Genomic DNA, 23088 nt, shown 5'->3' with positions numbered 1-23088 from the left:
AAGCTTACTCAGGCTGCTGGCAGAACCCAACTTCCTGTGGTCGCAGGACTAAGATGCCTATTTCATTGCCTCTGTCAGCTGGGAGCTGCTCACAGCATCTAGAAGCGGTATGCCTTCCTCGCTACATGGATTCCTCCACCTTCAAAGCCAACAAATGAGAAACTTCTCTTCTTGAACCTGAATTAGACAAAGCCACTCCCAAAAACCTTTGCAAAACAGTCCCTTCTCGACATATACACCCTACTATATATAAAAGAGATTAACTTATAAGGACCTACTAGCTTTTGAACTGTGGTGCTGGAGAAGACTCTTGAGAGTCCCTTGGACTGCAAGGAGATCCAACCAATCCATTCTAAAGGAGATCAGTCCTGGTTGTTCATCGGAAGGACTGATGCGGAGGCTGAAACTCCACTACTTTGGCCACCTCATGCGAAAAGTTGACTCACTGGAAAAGATCCTGATGCTGGGAGGGATTGGGGGCAGGAGGAGAAAGGGACGACAGAGGATGAGATGGCTGGATGGCATCACCGACTTGATGGACATGAGTTTGAGTGAACTCCAAGAGTTGGTGATGGACAGGGAGGCCTGGGGTGCTGCGATTCATGGGGTCGCAGAGAGTCGGACATGACTGAGCAACTGAACTGAACTGAATACAGCACAGGGAACTCCACTCAATACTCTGTAATGGCCTATATGGGAAAAGGAACTAAAAAAGAGTTGGATATATGTATAACTGATTCACTTTGCTGTATACCTGAAACAGACAGAACATTATAAATCAACTCTACTCCAATAAAATTTTTTTAAAAAAACAATAGGGGGGAAAATCCCTTCTTGATATATATCTCTTGATGAAACAGCTAAGAAATAAAATCCTTAAGCTTCCTAGAAGTCAACTGGTTTGATTGTGAAAATAAAATCTGTGAGGCACATGCTTCATTTCTTGAAGGAGCCTTTACTGTAACTGAATATTCTGACCTTTTGATCTTTCTGAAGTTTTAGCAAAAGGTTATATAGCTCACCCTGGGCTTTTTGTCTGTGTCACACTTTCAGAAGCAATTTCTTCATTTTAACATTCTTTGCCATATGGATAGGCTCAAAATTAACTAAATAATCTAGTACTCCTTTCTGTTTAACAAGACTTTTCTCAATTTACTTTTTGTTCTCATCTTTTACCATAAGTAGCAAGAAAAAACCAGGCAGCGCTTTCAACATTTTGGTTGGAGATCTCCTTGGCTATAGATATCTATCCAACTTCATCATTTAGGTTCTGCTTGCATATTCAAAGTCCAAAAAGAGAATCCCTCTCGAGTCAAATCCCTCAAATTTTAAAATCATTTTTGCCAGGAAGAGATCAATCCCTTTTAAGGGCTCATCTGATTAGGCAGGATCCACTGAGGATAATCTTTCTTTCTTAAAGTGAACTGTGAAGACAATATAATCTAATTGCAGAAGGATCTCATTATACTCATGGGTCACATCCACGCTCAGGGAGAGGGGCAGGGAATCTTGGATGCAACATTAGAATTCTCCCTACCGGGACTATTATGTAGCAATTTTGAAATTACTTTCTATGTACTATAGGAGGTGTCGTTCAATCGCTAAGTCATGTCCAACTCTTTGAGATCCCATGGACTAGCAGCACAGCAGGCTTCCCTGTCCTTCACTATCTCCCAGAGTTTGCTCAAACTCATGTCCACTGTGTCGATGACACCATCCAACCATCTCATCCTCTGTCGCCTCCTCCTCCTCCTGCCCTCAATCTTTCCCAGCATCAGGGTCTTTTCTAATGAGTCAGCTCTTCACATCAGGTGGCCAAAGTATCAGAGCTTCAGCATCAGTCCTTCCAATGACTATTCACGGTTGATTTCCTTTAGGACTGACTGATTTGACCTCCTTGCAGTCCAAGGGACTCTCAAAAGTCTTCCCCGGCACCACAAGTCAAAAGCATCAATTCTTCAGCACTCAGCCTTCATTATGGTCTAACTCTCACACCTGTACATGACTATAAGAGAAACAATAGCTTTGACTATCTGGACCTTGGACAAACAGGTAAATACACTGGTGATGCTAGAGGACACGTTTCTCACTGGAGAAGTGAGATACAAATACCAAATGGGGAAAGGCCAGGAAGCTGGATTCAAACTGGATGTATCACGGTGAACTCATTATTTCTTTATATACTTTGCTTATTTTTTGGTTGGTTGGTTTATCCCTCCAGCCCCAACTCTGTCTTCTGAAACAGTCCAGAAGATTAACACCTCAGCAAAAATGAACAAAAGGAGTGCCCTAGATCTTGATTTGTAAATAGAATTTTCAATTCAAGAGAGCCATGGAATGCTAGAAAAATCAGAACAGAATAGTACAAGGTGAGCCAGGAACATTTTGTTGTGCCAGAATGTAAGAAAGTACCCCCTGAAATGATGGGGATATGTCAAAAGGATAGAAACCAGTGTAATGGAGTTTCTATTAGAGAAAAAGCTCTGGAAATATTCAGAATTTGGAAAGAAACACAATGTATTTTAAATGAATTCATTTTTTAGAGTTATATTTGCAGTTAAAACCACCAGTTACAACTGCTTGAGGAAATAAAAATATACCTAAAATTCACAGTTTATAATATTTTACTCCTAAGAAACAATATTTACCATTAAAAAGACATGACTAAAATATTTCATTTCCAAATAATAAGGGCAATTTTTTGGAGACGTTTTGTATCAGAATAACTACATGTACTATTCAGACATAAATAAAGCATTTGAAAGTACCTTTTCTCCAAAATTCCTTATAAAACTTCTAATCTCCGTAATTAAAGTACAATCATAGAGTAATGGCCCACTAAAATATCCAAGCGTTATAGGGTCCCCTGAGCCTGTCCTCTCCCACTTTAGCTAAGTATTTATGAGATAAAAGGAACAGAACCGTTTTAAATGGCTGAAGGTAAAGTATGGGTCTATGAGTTTAAAAGAGTAGAGAAAAACATTCTTTGGGACTTCCCTGGTGGTCCAGTGGTTAAGACTCTGCACTTCCCCTGCAGAGGCCTGGGTTCAAACCCTGGTCAGAGAAGTAATATCCCACATGCTATGGGGAGCCAAAAAAAATAAGAAAAGAAAAACACTCTCTGACTGGAAGTAATATACTAAAATTCTGGTTTAGAATAAATGAGTTTTAGATGACAATATAACTACAGTTTTTAAAGTGTGCTTTTGAATGGTTTAAGGGTTGATTCTTGTTTATCCTTGTCCTACCTTCCAAGTGATTTAAAACTGAAGAAGTAATGTCCCATTTTCTCAGATAATATAAGCAATAAATCCCATGAACTCAAGATCAGAAATCTTTATATTTTAAAGAAACAGCAGAACCTGATTTTCAAAGAATATCTTATAAAGAACTTCAATACAGAAAACAGACAAAACTGGAATCTCTCTGGCTGAAGGAGGCCCCTTGCCCCTCACTCCCACTCTGAGGCCTCGCATTCCACTCCACTAACTCCAAACAATACCGTATGTAAAGGTTCTCATGTGATCAGAAAAAAATGTTTTTCAGACGCATAAAGGAAAAAAGGTATAAAAAACTGAAATCTTAATTGTGATTATATTTGGGCTGTAGAATTATGAGTAACTTTTCCTTTTCAAATTTTTAACAGTCAATAAAAATTACTGTTAAAAACTCAATAAACTAGCTTTTAAAATTACAAATATAAATAATCTCCCTGTAATGCAGTATGTAACAGAAATATATACACACACACACACACACACACACCACTAGAAGTATACCCCAAAAAAAATACACACATTCAGATAAAGATATGAAGAGATAAAAATCTAACAATATAACAATAACATAATTAGAAAGGCCTGTTTATATTTGAAGGACATAATATTTTATCATAACAGATCAGATATATTTAATAGTTTCTTTTAATGCTCTATTGGTTGAACTTTCCAGTAAAGCCACAAGTTATTAATTACTCTTCGAATCAGAAAATGTTTTAAAAGTTAAGAAAAAGTGTCTCATGAAATCTGCTTCCTTCAAATAATAATACTTGCATTTCTAAAACCCATCACTCAAGTCAAGGAGTACAACTGAGCTAAAAATACTATTTCCTAAATAAATAGTCAATTATATTTGCTTCTGAGAAATGGAGAGAGTAAGTATTAACCATGATTTTGAAATCAAAATAGAGATAACATTAGACAAGATTGGGAGAGATACAGTATTAAGTTATAATATACAGTTGTTTTTCACATATTGGTAATTAATATTTTAATTTCCTGTATATCTACATAGATTTATCCACCTCCACTCTACTTTCCCAATAATCTTACTATATGTACTATATATATATATATACTTCTATATATATATATGTTCAGTCACTAAGTCATGCCTGACCCTTTTGTGACCCCATAGATTGTATGCAGCTCACCAGGTTTCAGTCCATGGGATTTTCTAGGCAAGAATACTGGACTTGGTTGCCATTTACGTCTTCAGGGGATTTTCTTGAGCCAGGAGTTGAACCCACATTTCTTGCTTTGCAGGCAGATTCTTTACCACTGAGCCACCTATATGTGTGCCTGCATGCTAAGTCACTCAGACGTGTCTGACTCTGAGAGACTATGGACTGTAGCCCGCCAGGCTCCTCTGTCCCTGGGATATTCCATGCAAGAATACTAGAGTGGGGTTGCCATGTCCTTCTCCAGGGGATCTTCCCAATCTAGGGACTGAATCTGTGTCTCCTGTGACTCCTGAGCTGCAGGTGGATTCTTTACCACTGAGCCACAAAATAAGCCCACGTGCATGTGCGTGCGTGCGTGTGAAACTGAAACTGCAGAAATAGCCAGATACAGAACCACCAGATCCCTTTCTTCCTGAAATTTTCTTGGCTAAAACCTAAATCCACAAAGTCTTAGTTTTTATAAAGTAAGAAGCCCTGAACAGCTGAAAACATTAGTAAGAGCTTAGAAACTAGCAAAAAAATTATCTTTTCCTCACATTTTTAAAGAAAAATTGTCTGTGGTAACCATAAACTAAAAAAGAATAAGTTAAATAAGAGTTTTTAAAGCTTTCATTTCTACAAACTCATTGTTTAAATAAAGTTTGGGATTCCCAAAAGGCTTCAAATCAAACAGATAAAAACAGAACGATTTGAGTGTAAGACAGACAGGCTGATCTGGAGCACCATATGCTTTATTTCCTTATCACCATCACCCGAAGAAAAAATCTTTGGTAGAATCTTTAGGGAGGTGATTTTAAGATGAGGGGAGAGAAACTCTAGTGGAATACATGAAGGGAAAAAAACCACTATTCAAGCCACCATTTCAATACAATTGCATATAGCATTATGTTTAAGTTATATCTGAATGCTGTTTGAACCATCTAACACACACTGGACACTCAATGAACAGCCAATAAACAAAAGGAAAGGCATGAGACTGCAACCCTCAGTAGGACTGAGAGGTACTTCTGTAGACTTCGGCAGAGGGCAGTTTGAAATATAGTGTATTAATTTATAGCAGAAATTATGGCAGCAACAATAAGCTGTGAGTAAATGTGCATGGGATTAATTAAATTCACTAAAATATTCTGGGTCATACTTACCTTGGTATTGGCCATATCCACAATATACTGGTCTCCTTTTATACATTCCATTACTTCAAAACCATCTCTGTCAATCACTTTGGCCTGAGAGCTTCCAGATACGACAAGTATCATGTCTCCCGTGTTACTGTACTGTAATGACTTGATCTGATGGCTACACACACAAAAAAAATTCTGGTAAGACACAGAGTATGTTTATACTCCATTAAGCACTGTCAGGAAAAAAAAAAAAAAACACGTCATTCAACTATACAAATTGATAATTTATAAAATCAGGAGCATCAACCTCAAAAGGGCCCTGAACACCAGCAGCTATCCATCCTATTAAGCTCTCCTCCCACTCTCCACAGCAATCTATTAAAAACTTCTCTACTCACTTTAAATCTTCAACCCAAACAACTCCCCTTCTCTAGTTCTTGATTCTTCCTGATTTGTCCCAGAAGAAACATGTAAGGACTGCCTTAGTGTGCTCTCATTACTGTTATAAATGTATCTGCTTCTGAACTATTCTGTTGCTTTTTCTCTTTTATTACAATGATGAAAATAAACCTCTTCCTGCCCAAGGCATATCTACTACCTATATTCTGGATCCCACCCCTTCCAGTCTCCTCGGGAACCTATGACTAACCTCTCTCTCCTCCCCTTCTCAGCTAAGCTATCTAAACAAGTTTTCATCTCCTCCCGTATTTTTCTAGCACCCAGGTGGCACCAGTGGTAAAGAATCTGGCCTGCCAATGCAGGAGACACAAGCGACATGAGTTCAGTTCCTGGGTCGGGAAGATCCCCTGGAGAAGGGAATGGTAACCCACTCCAGTATTCTTGCCTGGAAAATTCCAAGGCCAGAGGAGCCTGGCAGGCTACAGTCCATGAGTCACAAAGAGTCGGACACAACTGAGCATACACATACACACACACAGAGTATCCTTTTCACCCTCACCACCCCACTGAAAGTGATCCTGCCATTGTGGCTATAGTGGATGCTGTGGGTGGTGACCACCCACATCAATCCTTTCAGGACTGAAGTACTCATTCCCCAGGTTCCAGGATTTGGCCTGCTGGTGGCTTACAACTGAAGTCTCAGGAATTTTTCTGAGTTGCAGAGAACTCCCTCATCCAAGGTTATGGTACTATCCCAAGCAGCCCACATTTAAGGATTGGTCAATGTGCAGTAAAATGGCCCAGCCCTCTGGTTCAACTGGAAATACCTCACAAGGGTTATTCCAGCTTCAGATCTCCCTGTGGAAATCAGTCGAGGTTGCTGTTGCAACCACCTGCAATTCAGTTCCTCCATCTTCCTAATAATGTTTTCCTCACAGCTTCTCGCATAGGGGCTGATTCCAGAAGCACTTCTCAACAAACCTCCTACATGCAAATCCTGAAGCTTCAAAGTGTGTCTTGGGAGAATCAAACCTGAGAGGGCTGATATCAAAAGTAGACCTATGGAGCTATTCCAAAATAAGATTTTAGAGTGATGTCAATCATGGACTGGTTAGCAGTAAGGACCCCTTCTCTGGTGGTACCTATTCCCTGATGGGCTGCAGCAGTGCAACTGCATTGTTAAAACTGTTGGTGAGAGGGAAGGCACTGGCTGGTGCAATATTTCAGGCATTTGAGAGTACAGGAAAAGAAGTAATTGAAAGGACTAAAGAACTAGGTAGCTATTGCTAGGGGCAGTAAATACAATGGAAAAAGAAAATGAAAGGCTGAGGACGGTCATCACCAACTAAAGACTATAGTGTGGAAGCTGGAGTGTTTATCTGGCAGCATATAAAGACAGAGTTCTTGCTCTCTCAGGTAAGTGCTGTGCAGTCACTGATCCCACAAAGCAGGTGTTTCTATCTCTATTAAGAAGGAAGACCAAAAGTAGTGGACATTCACATGTAAATCAACAGCAGCATGCATTTACATGCTTGAACCACAGCTATATTCGTTTTCTAGTCCTCTGTCTTAATACCGTCCCAAGGGACCTGGATGACCTGGACAATAAAAAGAAATTCAGGCTGGTCCCAGATCTCCATGATAGCATGTTAACTATATCAGATGAGCAAAATATATCAACTACATTGGTTAGACATGCGCTCCAGGAGATGAGAGGTAAAATGTAGAAAAGATCAGGAGACTGAGAAAAGAAGATATGGGATGATCCATGTAGACAGACAAACAAAAGTAAAAATCAAAAATGAAGCTCTTTGTGTCACATGTTAATGCCAGAAAGTATCAAACTTAAAAGAGGCAATGAACAGACAAAGTGAGTTGGCCAGTTCAGTTGACATTAGCTAGCTTTTGTCATCATCCACTCTACTCTTAATACAGTAGGCTCATAAATGAACCGGCGGTGGTGGTAGAAGGGATGAAAGTCACGCACGGGAAGGACAACAGCTCTCAAAGTTAACCTAACTACTGCTGAAGGGCCAACCTGACAGTAACAGAGAACTAGGGTGAGCCCCTGCCCAAAATCAATACTAGGCTAATTAATATGCAAAATATGAAAAATTACAGTAAGTGAACACGGAAAAACAGAGTGGGGAAGGCAGAGTAGGTACCAAGGGGGCAAGAATAAATGTCTTAAATCAAGTGGTCAGGAAGTAAATGCCTGAAGTGTCTATCAGGTAACTGAGGGAGTAAGTCACGTAGATATTATCAGGAAATTACTAGAAAGGATCTGCAGCAAAAGAATACTTGGTATATTCCCAGTGTGGCTGTAACAAAAAGCAAAAAGAACCAAAGATGGAGACAAGGTCAGAAGGCAGCAAGTAGGCTGGTGCACAGAGCCATGTAAGCCACCAAAAGGACCTTGGTTTCACTCTCTTTGGAAGAAATGAGAGGAAATCCAGCAGAGCATTTTGAGGTGAGAAATTACACAATCTGACCTACACTGTACAGAACCACTTTTTTGTGCCTGGACCATTTCATAGTCTGAGGTCTATGGAGCCCTTCTTAGCATGTTTTTTAAACACATTGGAAAAAAATACACCACACACACCATGGAAATCATTTTTAAAGAACTAACTATAAAAATATTTTTTAAAATTTGTGACATTATATGTGAGCTTCTAGACTAAGGTATTAAGTAACTATGCCCAGAGGTAGGTCTAATAACTACTGTAATTTCAAAGCAGTGATGAGCGTGAAAGTGAAAGTGAAATGTTAGTCGCTCAGTCATGTCCAACTCTTTGCAACCCCATGGACTATAGCCTCTGTCCATGGAAATCTCCAGGCAAGGATACTGGAGTGGGTAGCTGTCCCCTTCTCCAGGGGATCTTCCCTACCCAGGGATCGAAACCGAGTCTCCTGCACTGCAGGCAGATTCTTTACCATCTGAGCAACCAAGGAAGCATCTGTAACAATGGTAATGTGTTACGAAAATATCTGAAATCTGCAGGAATAGCTGTGACTTTGTTGTCTACTTTCACAATTAAAGGAAGTGCTAAATTTCAGCTAGACATTAATGAGAGGAAAGAAATTATTATTTAGGTTCACAGAAATTGGGAGAACCAGATACTGAACTTCTAAGCCAAGCCATAGAATTTTAAATAACTATTAGTAATAAATTAAATGACAAGGTAAATTTTTATATTTGTTGCTATTTAGTTGCTAAGTCATGTGACCCCATGGACTCAACATAAACCATGAGGTCTTTTGTGACCCCACGGACTACAGCCCGCCAGGTTCCCCTGTCCATGGAATTTCCCAGGTAAGAATACTGGACAGGGTTGCCATTTCCTTCTCCTGGGGATTTTTCCAACCCAGGGATCGAACCTGCATCTTCTGCATTGGCAGGTGGATTCTTTACTACTGAGCCATCAGGGAAGCCTAGTAGAAAGAATTCTCACAGAATTCTGGAGTATACACACACACATACACACACACACAGTACTCAAGCATAAAAAAGAATAAAATTTTGCCATTTGCAACAACATGAAGAGACCAAGAGAGTACTATGCTTACTGAAGAAAGTCAGACAGAGAAAGACAAATACTATACGTTACCACTTGTATTTGGAATCTAAAAATAAATAAATAAATATAATGCAACAGACTAAGAGATATAAAGAACAAACTCATGGTTACCAGTAGGAAGAGGGATGAGGAGACAGGCAAGATAGGGGCAGAGGATAAAGAGGTACAAACTACTGTCTATAAACTAAATAAGATATGAGGATATATGTACTATATATATATTGCACAGCACAGGGAAGAGCACCAATACTTTATAATAACTTTAAATGGTATATAATCTATAAAAATATTGAATTACTATCCAACAAAACTGAAACTAATATGATTAATCAACTATATTTTAATTTTAAAAAACAGCTGGAGAATCAAATTAATAATCAAAGCCCAAAATATAAAATTTCTCTATCAAAGATGAAAATGATCACCTTTTTTAAAAAGCCGTATTCAACTATAGTGTCCTCTATGAATGTAATTCTGTTGTCAGAAAATTAATTAAATTCCTTGATTTATCTTAACAGGCCAAACTCAAAATAAAACTGGCTTCAACAGTAAAACAATTTTAACAAAATGTTAGGTCATTTAGTCCAGTTTACTTTCTAAGTCTATACTTTTATGGCTGAGAAATAAATAGGTATTTCATTTAAAAAAACTATTAACTCATGATAACCGTGTCTTCTAAAAATAGAATATACACAAAAAGTTAGAATTCCTGTATGTCTAGTTAGGCCCGAGTAAGGTTACTCCTCCTGGTTGGTTACCAAACCCAAATCAGATATTTACCAATGAAACTGCTTTTATCCACAGCCACCACTAACTAGAAACTGCTGCTCAAAATTTATGCTGTTTCTCCTAAAATGATGAAATGCTAGCTGATAGTTTCTGAAATATTTATTCTGCAAAAAGTCATTCTTAATGTACAAATTCAGAGTACTGATTTCAATGGCAAAGATAATTCAAACAAAGATCTGAGTGAGCTCTGGGGTTATAATATGTGACAACGTGAGGAATTTCACCACAATCCCCAAGATCAGTGTGTCAAGGTAGTTGAGAAATTGAAGCACCCAAACCAGATGCTCATGATAAAGGAACCTACGAAAGCGAAGGTGAGGCTACTTCCAGGGTCCCTCCTTCCTATAAAAGAAAAGTCTCTCTGGCCTCATGACATCCTTTCTGAAATATTGGGAAAAAATGAGGTGCTGAGTAAAATTCTGACCAGAGTCCCAAATTCAAATTAAGTCCGTAAGTAGGCATCAATACTAATAAAATATCAAGTCACTTGTTTGACAAAATGTGTCAGTTGTTCATTTATTCCCTCAGCTCCAAATTCACCCTTCACTGCTTGCGCTGAAAAACTGGATTTGGGCCCTTTAAGTATTTTCCCTATGCCAGTTGGCATGATGCTAAGTCTTGTCCTTAGAGAGTGCTGGAAAGGCATTGCAGGAGAAAGGGGTTTTCCTCCCTGGAGCTTGTGTGTTCCTCTTGGTGGGTTCCTACACCACACATGGCTTCTCCAGTCTCCAACCCCTGCCACTGATGCAGTTGCTCCAAGACCAGGCTCGTGAAGTGCACAGCAATCAGTAGCCAGTAGCACCCAGTCGATTCCCCAGTACTTCCCTCAGACAGTTTTATATCAGAGTGATCAGGTGAACTGAGTTTCTGGCAAGTACTCCCGTCACAGAAACTTCTTTATCATTTAGGGAACCACAGCCTTGCCCTCTCAGTTCAGTTCAGTTCAGTTCAGTCGCTCAGTCGTGTCCGACTCTGCGCGACCCCATGAATCACAGCACACCAGGCCTCCCTGTCCATCACCAACTCCCGGAGTTCACTCGAACTCATATCCATCGAGTCGGTGATGCCATCCAGCCATCTCATTCTCTGTCGTCCCCTTCTCCTCCTGCCCCCAATCCCTCCCAGCATCAGGGTCTTTTCCAGTGAGTCAACTCATAGCATGAGGTGGCCAAAGTATTGTAGTTTCAGCTTTAGCATCAGTCCTTCCAACGAACACCCAGGACTGATCTCCTTTAGAATGAACTGGTTGGATCTCCTTGCAGTCCAAGGGACTCTCAAGAGTCTTCTTCAACACCACAGTTCAAAAGCATCAATTCTTCGGCAATTAGCTTTCTTCACAGTCCAACTCTCCAAATCTCAATCCCGGAAGCCTCTTCCTTAAACATCCTATATGCTAGGAGTAAGGCTTCTTCTCTTATTTGCTATTCCTATATTCTTCAGAGTTCACTTTACTTTTTAGTAGCCAATCCCTCATTACACCAATCCCATGATACAGTTAGTATTTCTTTATAGTATGCTTTCCTGTTCAAATTATTGTGATTTCTCTCTCTTAATCAGCCTCAGACTTACCAAAATCTCAAGTGATCAATCAGGAACTGAGAAAGCTATAGGCCATTTAGTCCAATTTTTTAAATATATGAACAAACAGGTCAGAATTTTGATGATTAGTCAGCTAAGACTGCTAAACCAAAGTCTATAAAGAGAGACTAGAATCAACCAATTAGATCACAGGGTGTATCTTTCTTAACAGTATTCCCATTTGGAGGAAGTCAATTTTCTTCAAGAACCATGAAAGATCAAGTACTTTAAGCAATAACTTTGCTTTTTTCTGGTGAAGCATTTTTGTTTCCAAAGGGAAACGAAAATCTAAAGAACACAGCAAAATTTAAGAAGACAAGGTAGCAGAAACAGTTCAGTGGCTCCATTTCTCTGGCTGTCTACTCTACCAAATTGCTCCATTCACATTTGGAGGGAAATACAAAATCTTACCAGTTCCACACTCATATTCATCTTAGTTTCACAGGAAAGCCTAACATTTTCCCTCTGTCTCATTTTATGTGCTCTCTTTGCCAACACTGAAATGAAATGTTCAGCATCAAGCTCACCATTCCTGTCCCACTTTGCTCTTAATTCTGCTAGCCACAGAGTTAAAAGGACAGGATTAAGAGTCATTAGACACAGTACTAAGGAGAATTAAAGGGCTTGTTCAAGGGGCGTAACATCTGCTCCTCAAATTCCTGCCTAAACAACTAAGATTCCGATCAAAGAGAAGAGAGGGAAAGGCAATCTGACAGTAAACTGGAGACATGAGGAAGTGAATGTTCTCTCAGGGAGTAACTCTGACACCAGAGGAAGGCTTAGTGACATTGCACAATTCTTTCTGTGAAGTTATTCATGGGGCAAGTGGGAATATACGAGTATAAGTGGAGGGGAGTGGGGAGGTGAAGATTGAGGATCCTTTTAAGTAGTTTTTGCTCTGCTAGCAAAACAAGCTGGGACATGCAAGACAGATAAACACAGCTGTTTGGGGCTGTCACTTGGGGCTCAGGAGCCAAGGTGTCCTGATATAGTGAAAAGCGCAAGGGAATGTGAGTCAGGAGGCCAGCGATCCAAGTCCTCACTCTGTTGCTAACTAGCTGTGTGACGATGAGCAAGCCCTTTGGCTTTGCAAGACTCAGTCTCCCCGTTTCCTTCCAAATTAATAGATGGAACTAGATAACAGCGCTACGCAGAGACGCTCCAGAAATAGCGTTCATGTACGAGCTTTTTACCGTTGCGGAGTCCTGGTTTCCTCCACTGAAAAACCTGGAGAAATAACACTTATAAGATTGAGATGAAGATGAAAGATAAGACACATTTATGTGCTTCTAGCACAGTTTATGAAATAAGTAGTTGCTATTTTTACTACTTCTTTACTTCCAAGGGCTCTTTAAGATTATTTGAGGTGTATAAAATCTTGATAGCTAACCATAATGAATACATTTGAATCAAATACATGGAATATTTCAAATTCATTACAAGACAAATTAGTATAAGTTTAGCACATGTTTTAATTACTATTAACCAAAGTGTTCAAGAGAAATATCCTTACATCTTTTTTCATTTTTCACACCCACTCACAAAACTCAAGCGCTATACCAAATATAACTACTACTGTGTTCTTGAAAATGAAAGGCAATAATAGAGAAAATGTAGTTTCAGATTGGCAAGCCATCTTCCTACAGAATTTGATGAAACTGTCTGTTCCTTTCAGGTATGTAAAATATATTATCTAGCGCTTGGAACAGGACAAGAAAGTGAGAAACACAAGACAGACTATCAAAGGTTTCTATATGAGAATACCAAAAAACACCGATTTATTCCATGCTGAAATAAATCTCCAGCTACTTCAACATTTTAGCTTTTACACTTAAGAAGAGATTTCCAATGCAAAATTAATTAGGACTATATCACCTATTGGCTTAATATACTAAATATTAGGAAGCCAGTAGTAACTTTACAAAATAATGTTATCTGTCAAACAAAACTAAAGCTACAGAAAACTTCTATCCAGGAATAAACACTAAAGCTAATCAATAACTCTCCCATTAAAATGTATATTCTTACTTATAAGTGTGATAAAATTACTCTGTCACTCAAGTAGATTATAAGTTTCATGATTTTGTATGATTTCACAAGAAAGCTCCATGGTAAAAGAAAACGAACCTAAATATTTAAACAGCACATTTTCATATCTTCTGAGGATTAGAGAATTACGATCAAGAACAGTCAACCAATGAGGATGATTAGCAAAAACTAAGTCCTTGCTCTAATTATTCCTAACAGCTTTCTTTATAATATGTTAAGAATAATTCAAGTCTTAATTCTAATAGCAGAACAACAGGAGCTCAGCATTTAACAAAGAATAAAAGGTGATGAGGGAGCAACAATGGGAGAGCCCTAGTTTAGACAGCCTCTCTAGAAAAGCAACATTTTGGTAGAACCTGGTTCCAAATAGGAAAAGGAGTACATCAAAGCTGTGTACTGTCACCCTGCTTATTTAACTTAATGCAGAGTACATCATGAGGAACACTGGGCTGGAAGAAGCACAAGCTGGAATCAAGATTGCTGGGAGAAATATCAATAACCTCAGATATGCAGATGACACCACCCTTATGGCAGAAAATGAAGAGGAACTAAAAAGCCTCTTGAAAGTGAAAGACGAGAGTGAAAAAGTTGGCTTGAAGCTCAACATTCAGAAAACTAAGATCATGGCATCTAGTCCCATCACTTCATGGGAAATAGATAGGAAACAGTGGAAACAGTGTCAGACTTTATTTTGGGGGGCTCCAAAATCACTGCAGATGGTGACTGTAGCCATGAAATTAAAAGACGCTTACTCCTTGGAAGGAAAGTTATGACCAACCTAGATAGCATATTAAAAAGCAGAGATATTACTTTGCCAACAAAGGTCCGTCTAGTCAAGGCTATAGTTTTTCCAGTGGTCATGTATGGATATGAGAGTTGGACTGTGAAGAAAGCTGAGCGCCGAAGAATTGATGCTTTTCAACTGTGGTGTTGGAGAAGACTCTTGAGAGTCCCTTGGACTGCAAAGAGATCCAACCAGTCCATTCTAAAGGAGACCAGTCCTCGGTGTTCAATGGAAAGAATGATGCTGAGGCTGAAACTCCACTACTTTGGCCACCTCATGTGAAGAGCTGACTCACTGGAAAAGACTCTGATGCTGGGAGGGATTGGGGGCAGGAGGAGAAGGGGACGACAGAGAATGAGATGGCTGGATGGCATTACTGACTCGATGGACATGAGTTTGGGTGAACTCCGGGAGTTGGTGATGGACAGGGAGGCCTGGCGTGCTGCGATTCATGGGGTTGCAGAAAGCCAGACACGACTGAGCGACTGAACTGACTGAAGCATACAAAGAAGCTAACCATGTTTGTGAGTAGGGAGCAAGTAGCAAGCCACAGAGAGAGCAGAAAAAAGTCTTGTGTAAAATCCCTCAGCCATTTTGTTGAAGCAAACTGAAAAAAGAGAAGTGGGGAGGGGCCAGATCACATAGGATTTTACAAATCACGTCAAAGCATTCATGCTGCTGCTGCTAAGTCACTTCAGTCGTGTCCAACTCTGTGTGACCCCATAGATGGAAGCCCACCAGGCTCTCCCATCCCTGGGATTCTCCAGGCAAGAACACTGGAGTGGGTTGCCATTTCCTTCTCCGAAAGCATTCATAAGTTTCAGTAAAAATGCATCAGTACATATTAAGCAGTTTGGCAGGTATAGTGGGGGGAAAGAGATTGCTGCAGTGTTCTAAGTGAGATTTAAGCAAGGAAGATGCTTGAATTGAATCCTGAAGGAGGAATCTGGAAGAAACTGGAGAGGCAGGAAGCACATGGAGTACAGGTAAAGATGAAGAAAGAAACAAGTACAGGGGAAGGAAGGGAGAAAGTGGGGACAATGAACTAATTGCAATAAAACTTCTTTTTGTGAAGTCAGACAGAAAGATAATGACAACTATAAAGTCCTGTGAAGTTTAGGAGAAGAATAGAAACATAAGAGTAGAAACTAAGGATTTCTGAAAGATCACCCAAGAATGTTAAAATGTCAGTGTAGGGGAGAACCTGAAGACAGAGCAAAAAGAATACAAAGACAGGGTCCTTGGGACTTCCCGGGTGGGCCAGTGGCTAGGACTCCATGCTCCCAATGCAGGGGGCCAGGTTCCAACCCTGGCCCAGAAAACCACAAGTAAAAGATCATGCATGCTGCAAATAAAAATTCTACATGCCACAACAAAAAAAAAAAATATGCTCTGCATCACACAAGGAAGATTGAAGATTCCACATGCTGCAACCAAGACCTGGCATAGCCAAATACATCACTAAATACAAAAAAAAAAATGAAGGTCCTCCTTAAAAAGAAGAGCTATAGAAGATCTGTACAAATAATAGCTGCCAAGTTATGCATTAGATTTCCCTAGTCCAAATATCAAAAGAAATAACCTCAAAAAATATAACGATAGGTAGAAATATCAGAATTAGAAACTGAAAGACCTGAAAGATAGAAACTATCCAGAAATTTTTACAGAAAACGACTAGAGTGATTAGAAAAATACCTCCCCAAAAGAATACAACAGCCTCATGTGAAAATATCCCACAAATCAAGAATTCATAGGGAAATACATTCTCAAAGCTGAAAGGCTGCCCTTATGAAAACAGTTATCACATTAGGCAGCTAGCAGCTAAAAAGGATGTTCAAGGGATGACACAGGGCTTGACAAAACAAAGATGGACCTACTGGTCAGAACTCTAACAAAATAGCTTCCCGGAAAACAGAATATGCAACACATGAAGTAGAAACTTCCTTGAGAGGATTACTCCTAGACCTAAGCCCCTTGAAACTCCCTTGGACCATAGGTTTGTTCCACTAGCTACAAGCTATTCTTTAAGGAAGTGGGGAGACTCAAGAAGAACCTATTCACAGCCTCTCTGTCACCAGGCAAGGGGAGTAAAATAACAAGGAAGAGATTCTAGACACGAGATCGCAAACTTTCACTGTAAAGGGTCAGACTGAAAATATGTTAAGCTCTGCAGGCCATATACAATCTCTGCCATGTATTCTTTCTCGTTGAATTCTGTTTTACAATCTTTTAACACTGTATAATTTTTAGTCCAAGTGCCAAAAAAAAAAAAGGTCAAAACCAACTCTTGTGTTTAGTCTCTCAGTCGTGTTTAACTCTTTGCAACTCCATGAAGTGTAGCCCACCAGGCTCCTCCATGGAATTCTCCAGGCAAGAATACTAGAGTGGGGAGCCATTCCTTTCTCCAGGAGATCTTCCCAACCTGGGGATCCATCTGGTCTCCTGCATTGCAGGCAAATTCTTTACTGTCTGAGACACCAGGGAAGACCAATTAAACCAAACCATGTGTGTGTGCTGTGCTGTTGCTTCAGTCGTGTCCGACTCTTTCGAGTCCCTGTGGACTGAAGCCCACCAGGCTCCTCTGTCCATGGGATTCCCCAGGCAAGAATACTGGAGAGAGTTGTCATTTCCTTCTCCAAGGGATCTTCCCAACCCAGGGATCAAAGTCATGTTGCTTATGTCTCGTGCATTGGCAGGCAGGTTCTTTACCACTAGCCCCACTTGGGAAACCACCTAGACTCCAGTATATACAGAAAAAACCAGCCAGGAACTAGATTTGGCCCTTCAATCAAATTTGGCAGGCAAATTTGCCTGCCAATACAGGAGACTTAAGAGATACGGGTTCAATTCCTGGGTCAGGAAGATCCCCTGGAGGAGGGCATGGCACCCACTCCAAGATTCTTGACTGGAGAATCCCATGGACAGAGGAATCTGGCAGGCTACAGTCCACAGGGTAACAAAGTCAGACATGACTGAAGCAACTTCCCATGAACACAGTTTGGTAACAGCTGTTGTATAGCATAAAAGACAAAGAACATACCTACAAATAAAAATGTTTAAGGAAAATGAGCACATATTCAGACTGTCATTGCTGCATTGTAGAAATAAAATTCAAGAAAGTATATCTGCTACTATTATATACAATGCTGCAATAAACTTGTGCTTGGGCTCCCCTAATGGCTGAGTGGGTAAAAAAATCTGCCTGCAATACAGGAGACACAGAGGATGGGGGTTGAATCCCTGGGTCAGGAAGATCCTCTGGAGGAGGAAATGGCAACCCCCTCCAGTATTCTTGCCTGGAGAATCCCATGGACAGAGGAGCCTAGCAGGCTACCATCCACGGGGTCGCAAAGAGCCAGATGTGACTGAGCAACTGAACAGGGACAGGGTTCCTTAGTCATTTCCATGTGTGGATGGATCTGTCAGAGAAGCTTCTTAAATTGGGTTCCTGGGTCAAAGAGTATGCATCCATGTTTATAATTCGGAAGATAACACCAAATTGCCCTCCACAGAATGGAACTAATTTACATTCCAGAAACAATGCCTGAAAGTGCTTATTTCTCCAGAGCTTATCAACACAGTTTATATTTTACATCTTGACAGATATTATCAAATTGTTCTTTAATAAAACAGCTTAATAACTAATACCCCACCCTTTTTTCTCCCTAAATTTGTCTTCTTGCTACATAGAATAATAGAGATCTGTTTCATCTTTGCCCGTCTTACAGGGGAATTTTCATTTTTTTCTTCAATTGTTAGTGAAGTTGAGTATACTGTTTATGTCAGTTGCATTTCTTCTGCTGTTATCTGTTGTTTTCTTTGAAAATTTTAATTTTTAAATATTTCTCTTTATTGATTTGTAGAAACTCATGTATTATGTATAGCTAGCAGTCCACTCCGGAGAAGGCAATGGCAAGCCACTCCAGTACTCTTGCCTAGAAAATCCCATGGACGGAGGAGCCTGGTAGACTGCAGGCTAAGGGTCGGACACGACTGAGTGACTTCACTTTCACTTTTCACTTTCACACATTGGAGAAGGAAATGGCAACCCACTCCAGTGTTCTTGCCTGGAGAATCCCAGGGACGGGGGAGCCTGGTGGGCTTCCATCTATGGGGTCGCACAGAGTCGGACATGACTGAAGTGACTTAGTAGTAGCAGCAGCAGCAGCAGCAACAGCAGCAATCCACTGCTTTCAAAATGTATGTCAACTTTTTATGAGCTTATAATCTGTCATTTAATTTTGCCTATGTTAGCTTTTGTTTTCTAAAGTATAACATACCTTTTTAATTGTAAAAGCAATTCATGCTGTTTTGCCATATTAGAGAAAGTAGAAGTTCTTCATTATTCCTATGTAATTTTATGTCTATTCCCAAGATGGAATCTCTTAAACTTTCCTTTGTAACAGAAAGACAGAAATATATAAGCTATATATTACAAAAATCAGATTTGTTTGAATACTATTTTTCATTTAATAAATATGTGTGGAAATCTTCCTATCTAAAAAAGTTTCAAGAAATATGGTTTATACTAACAAAGGCAGAAAATAGGCAAAGACAGACTGATATTTAAAAGCAAATTAAAGCAGCTCTTCAAAAGACACTATCCTGAAAATGAAAAGCAAGATACAGACTGAGAGGAAATATTTGTGATAAACATATCTTATAAAGAACTTTATCAACCAATCCAAGAAAAGCAACTGAATTTTAGAAATGGACAAAAGATTTGGACACTTCACCAAAGAAAATAACACAAATAAGAACATAAAAGGATGTTCAACCAGTCATCAGGAAAATTTAAGTTAAAGCCCAACTATACTTCCCTGGTGGCTCAGAGGTTAACGCGTCTGCCTCCAATGCGGGAGACCCGGGTTCGATCCCTGGGTCGGGAAGATCCCCTGGAGAAGGAAATGGTAACCCACTCCAGTATTCTTGCCTGGAGAATCCCATGGATGGAGAAGCCTGGTAGGCTGCAGTCCACGGGGTCGCAAAGAGTCAAGACACGACTGAGCCACTGAACAGAACAGAACAGATACAACACCTACAGGTTTCCCCAGTGACTCAGCGCTAACAAATCTGCCTGCAATCCAGGAGACATGGGTTCGATCCCTGGGTGGGGAAGATCCCCTGGAGGAGGGCATGGCAACCCACTCCAGTATTTTTGCCTGGAGAATCCCATGGACACAGGAGGCTGGCGAGCTACAGTCCATAGGGTTGCAAAGAGTCAGACGTGAATGAAGCAACTGAGCATACGTGCATGCATATAACACTACACATGGAAAAGAATGGCAAAATTTAAAAATATTGATAATACCAAGTGTAGGTAAGCATGAAATGACTAGAATCCTTATACGCTACTCCTAAGAAAGTAAAAATGATTCAGCACTTTGGAAAAGTTAAGCAATTTCTTATAAAGTTAACACACAAAATGCATATGGTCCAGCAATTCTCTCTTAGGTATTTACCCAAGAAAATTAAAACATCTGTCCACAAAAAGGTCTGTATGGAAATATTTACAGCAGCCTGATTCATAATACCTAGAAACCAGAAGCAATCCAAATGTCTATCAGCTGGTGAACAGATAATCTGTCTGTTGTATATTCATACAACAGAATACTACAGAACAATAAAATGGGGGAAACACTGTTGACAGAGGCAACAACAAAATCCGATCAGTGGTTTTCCAAGGGTCAGGAGACAGGAAAGACTGCAAAGTCGCTAGAAGGAACTCTCTGGGATAACGAAAACGTTCTGTTAACTTGTGCTTAGTCATATTATCACCACTACCACGTGGCGGTAGTGGTAATATGACTATGCATTTCCCCAAACTCATAAAACTGTACACTTAAAAAAGATGAATTTTGGTGTATATAAATCATACCCCCAATAAATGTGATTTTTAATAAGCTAATGAACTTTAAAAGTTCATTAAAAGCCATAAAAATCTAAATCAAAACAGTAAGAAATTAGTAAAGTAGACTGATTTAAAAGATTCTCATAGATTGTAGCAAAAAAAAAGAAGATAAAGAGAACTAGGTCAGAAACAAGGAAAGGGAAATGGAGAAGAAATAATAGATCTGGATAGCCAGTAAGCCTAAATGAAAATTAGGGCAGACAACAGCTTAAACAATAGCCTAAACGTTTAGAGATACAACCCAATCTTAGGATACTAACAAAACCTTAGTAATGGAAAGTAATACATAAAAGATAATGTGTGAGTCTGTGCACTGAAATTCCTTCATGCTAAACAATACTAAGATAATAAGAGCTAATATTTACAGTGCATTACTAAGCACCAAGCACTGAGCCACACATTTTGCATACATTATTCATTAATTATTATCACAATCCAAAGAAATGAAATTACTCATTCTATTCTGCAGGGAAAGAAAGCAACGGTCAAAGTGATCACACTTGCCTAGTCAAACAGAAAATGAATTGGTAAAAGCAGAATTCAAATGCAGATTTCATGACACTGAATTTTTGCTCTTATCCCTCATGCACATTGACCCTAGACTAGTTGAAGAAGTGAATTTAATATAAATCGGTTTGCTATATAGAAAAGAAAGAGGGAGGGGACATATTTCGACGGATGTCTGGGAGAGTAATGAAACTTCCTTCTACCTCCACAATAACTGACAGATAGGACACAAGGTCAGCTACTTAAGCAGAGCATCATGCCCAATGGCTAGAGCAATGACTCACACATTATGATTTCTCGTAATAGAAATTTTTACACTGCGGAATCAAGCATTCACTCAGGAAGACGAAATATTAGTTAATGGTGGGTTTTTTTTTTCTTTGAACTCTGGAACTATTTAATCAAAAGAAGAAACTAACAGATATATGCCAAGGACTACAAATGCCATTTTAAAAAGTAGAAACCACCGAAAAAAAAAAAAAGTAGAAATCACAGTTCAGTGGCAGTCACTTTTAATACAAAATGAATGGAAATGGTAAAATGCAATAAAACACATTAAGCAGTTACCTTGAGATTACATATCATATTATTTAGCTCGTAAAGAGCGAAACATATCAACCTGAGACCTGAAGCCCAACGTATCATAACAATGCAGAGTCAGAGATTTCAAAACTGTTGACTCCTTATTTACCCTGAACTGATATGGTTTAAGTTAAAATTTTTCAATTTTGCTGGAAAAGAAATTTTTATACTTCTTTTCTTTTTGCAAAAAAAAAAGGGGGGTACATCTTGGTGGAAATGCCTTCTTATTCTACACAAAAAGAAATTTTTGGAGAAAAATATGAAAGCATTCCATTATTTACTACTTATTTAATGAATAATTAGCTCCTACTATATGCCAGGCACTATTCCAGGTATTGGAATACAAGAAAACAAATATAAAAAACAGGTCATTTCTGCTAACGGTAAGTGCTATAAAGAAAAGAAGCCAGAACAGTGCATAGAGTGGGTAGTGGTAGAGGGTGGGGAGATGAGCTACTTTTAACAGGATTATTAGGAAAGGTCTTTTTGAAGAGCTGCTAACATCTGAGACACAACTCAACAGGTCACTGGTTTTTAGTCAATGAGATAAAATACACAAATTGTGTAACCTGATGACAGATAGGGTTAACAGAAACCCAAGAAATTAAGCAAAAAAATTCCTGAAGCTTATATAATGTTACAATGAAAATATCTGAAAATATCAATATATTCAGGTACACAGTATATATATCAAAGAATATTAACTGTGCTTTTCCACACGTCTTTCACCTCATACTAAAGCTTTCTGGGGATGCACACAATCTCACACTGACCTCTACACAGATCATGTCAACAACCTCCTTTCTAATTAGTAAACCACAAGAAAGTCCTGTCATTCCCAGGACTAACCTGACATACCAAGAATAACTTTCGTGATTTAATTAACCTACTAACTCTTGGCTCAGTAGTAAAGAATTGGCCTGCAGTGTCGGTGACGCAGGTTCAGTCCCTGAGTCAGGAAGAACCCCTGGAGGAGGGAATAGCAACCCACTCCAGTATTCTTGCCTGGAGAACCCCCATGGAAAAGAGGAGCCTGGCAGGCATAGTCCATGGGGTCACAAAGAGCCGGACACGACTAAGTGACTGAGCACACACACACACATGCACTAACTCTACAAATGATGTTATCTTGTTACTTTTTCTTTCCTATTGATGATACCCAAGATTCAGTTCAGTTCAGTTCAGTTCAGTCGCTCAGCTGCAAATAAATAAAAGCTTGTTATGCAAGACTGAGTGTGAATATATAATGAGGCTCCTTTTTCTAACAACTTGTATCAAAGTATAGATTTGCAATGAATTTAAAAGTAAATATTGATCATTCCACA

The 23088-nt window shown here is 39.3% G+C and overlaps 1 protein-coding gene across 1 annotated transcript in view; it reads right to left on the bottom strand.

Moving 5' to 3' along the window:
- The window catches only part of WDR70 (WD repeat domain 70), a 282763-nt gene that overhangs the window by 196959 nt on the left and 62716 nt on the right, over positions 1-23088 (bottom strand). The window contains exon 8 of the mRNA XM_055422159.2: positions 5605-5758. Within this exon, the coding sequence (XP_055278134.1) occupies positions 5605-5758 (154 nt within the window). The remainder of the gene's footprint in view (positions 1-5604; positions 5759-23088) is intronic.

This window comes from Moschus berezovskii, chromosome 18 (assembly GCF_049115385.1).
Source record: "Moschus berezovskii isolate FMDL1 chromosome 18, NW_MosBer_1.0, whole genome shotgun sequence".
Taxonomy (NCBI): domain Eukaryota; kingdom Metazoa; phylum Chordata; class Mammalia; order Artiodactyla; family Moschidae; genus Moschus; species Moschus berezovskii.
Note: the sequence above shows the minus strand (reverse complement) of the source record. Positions and strands in the feature narration are given on the sequence as shown.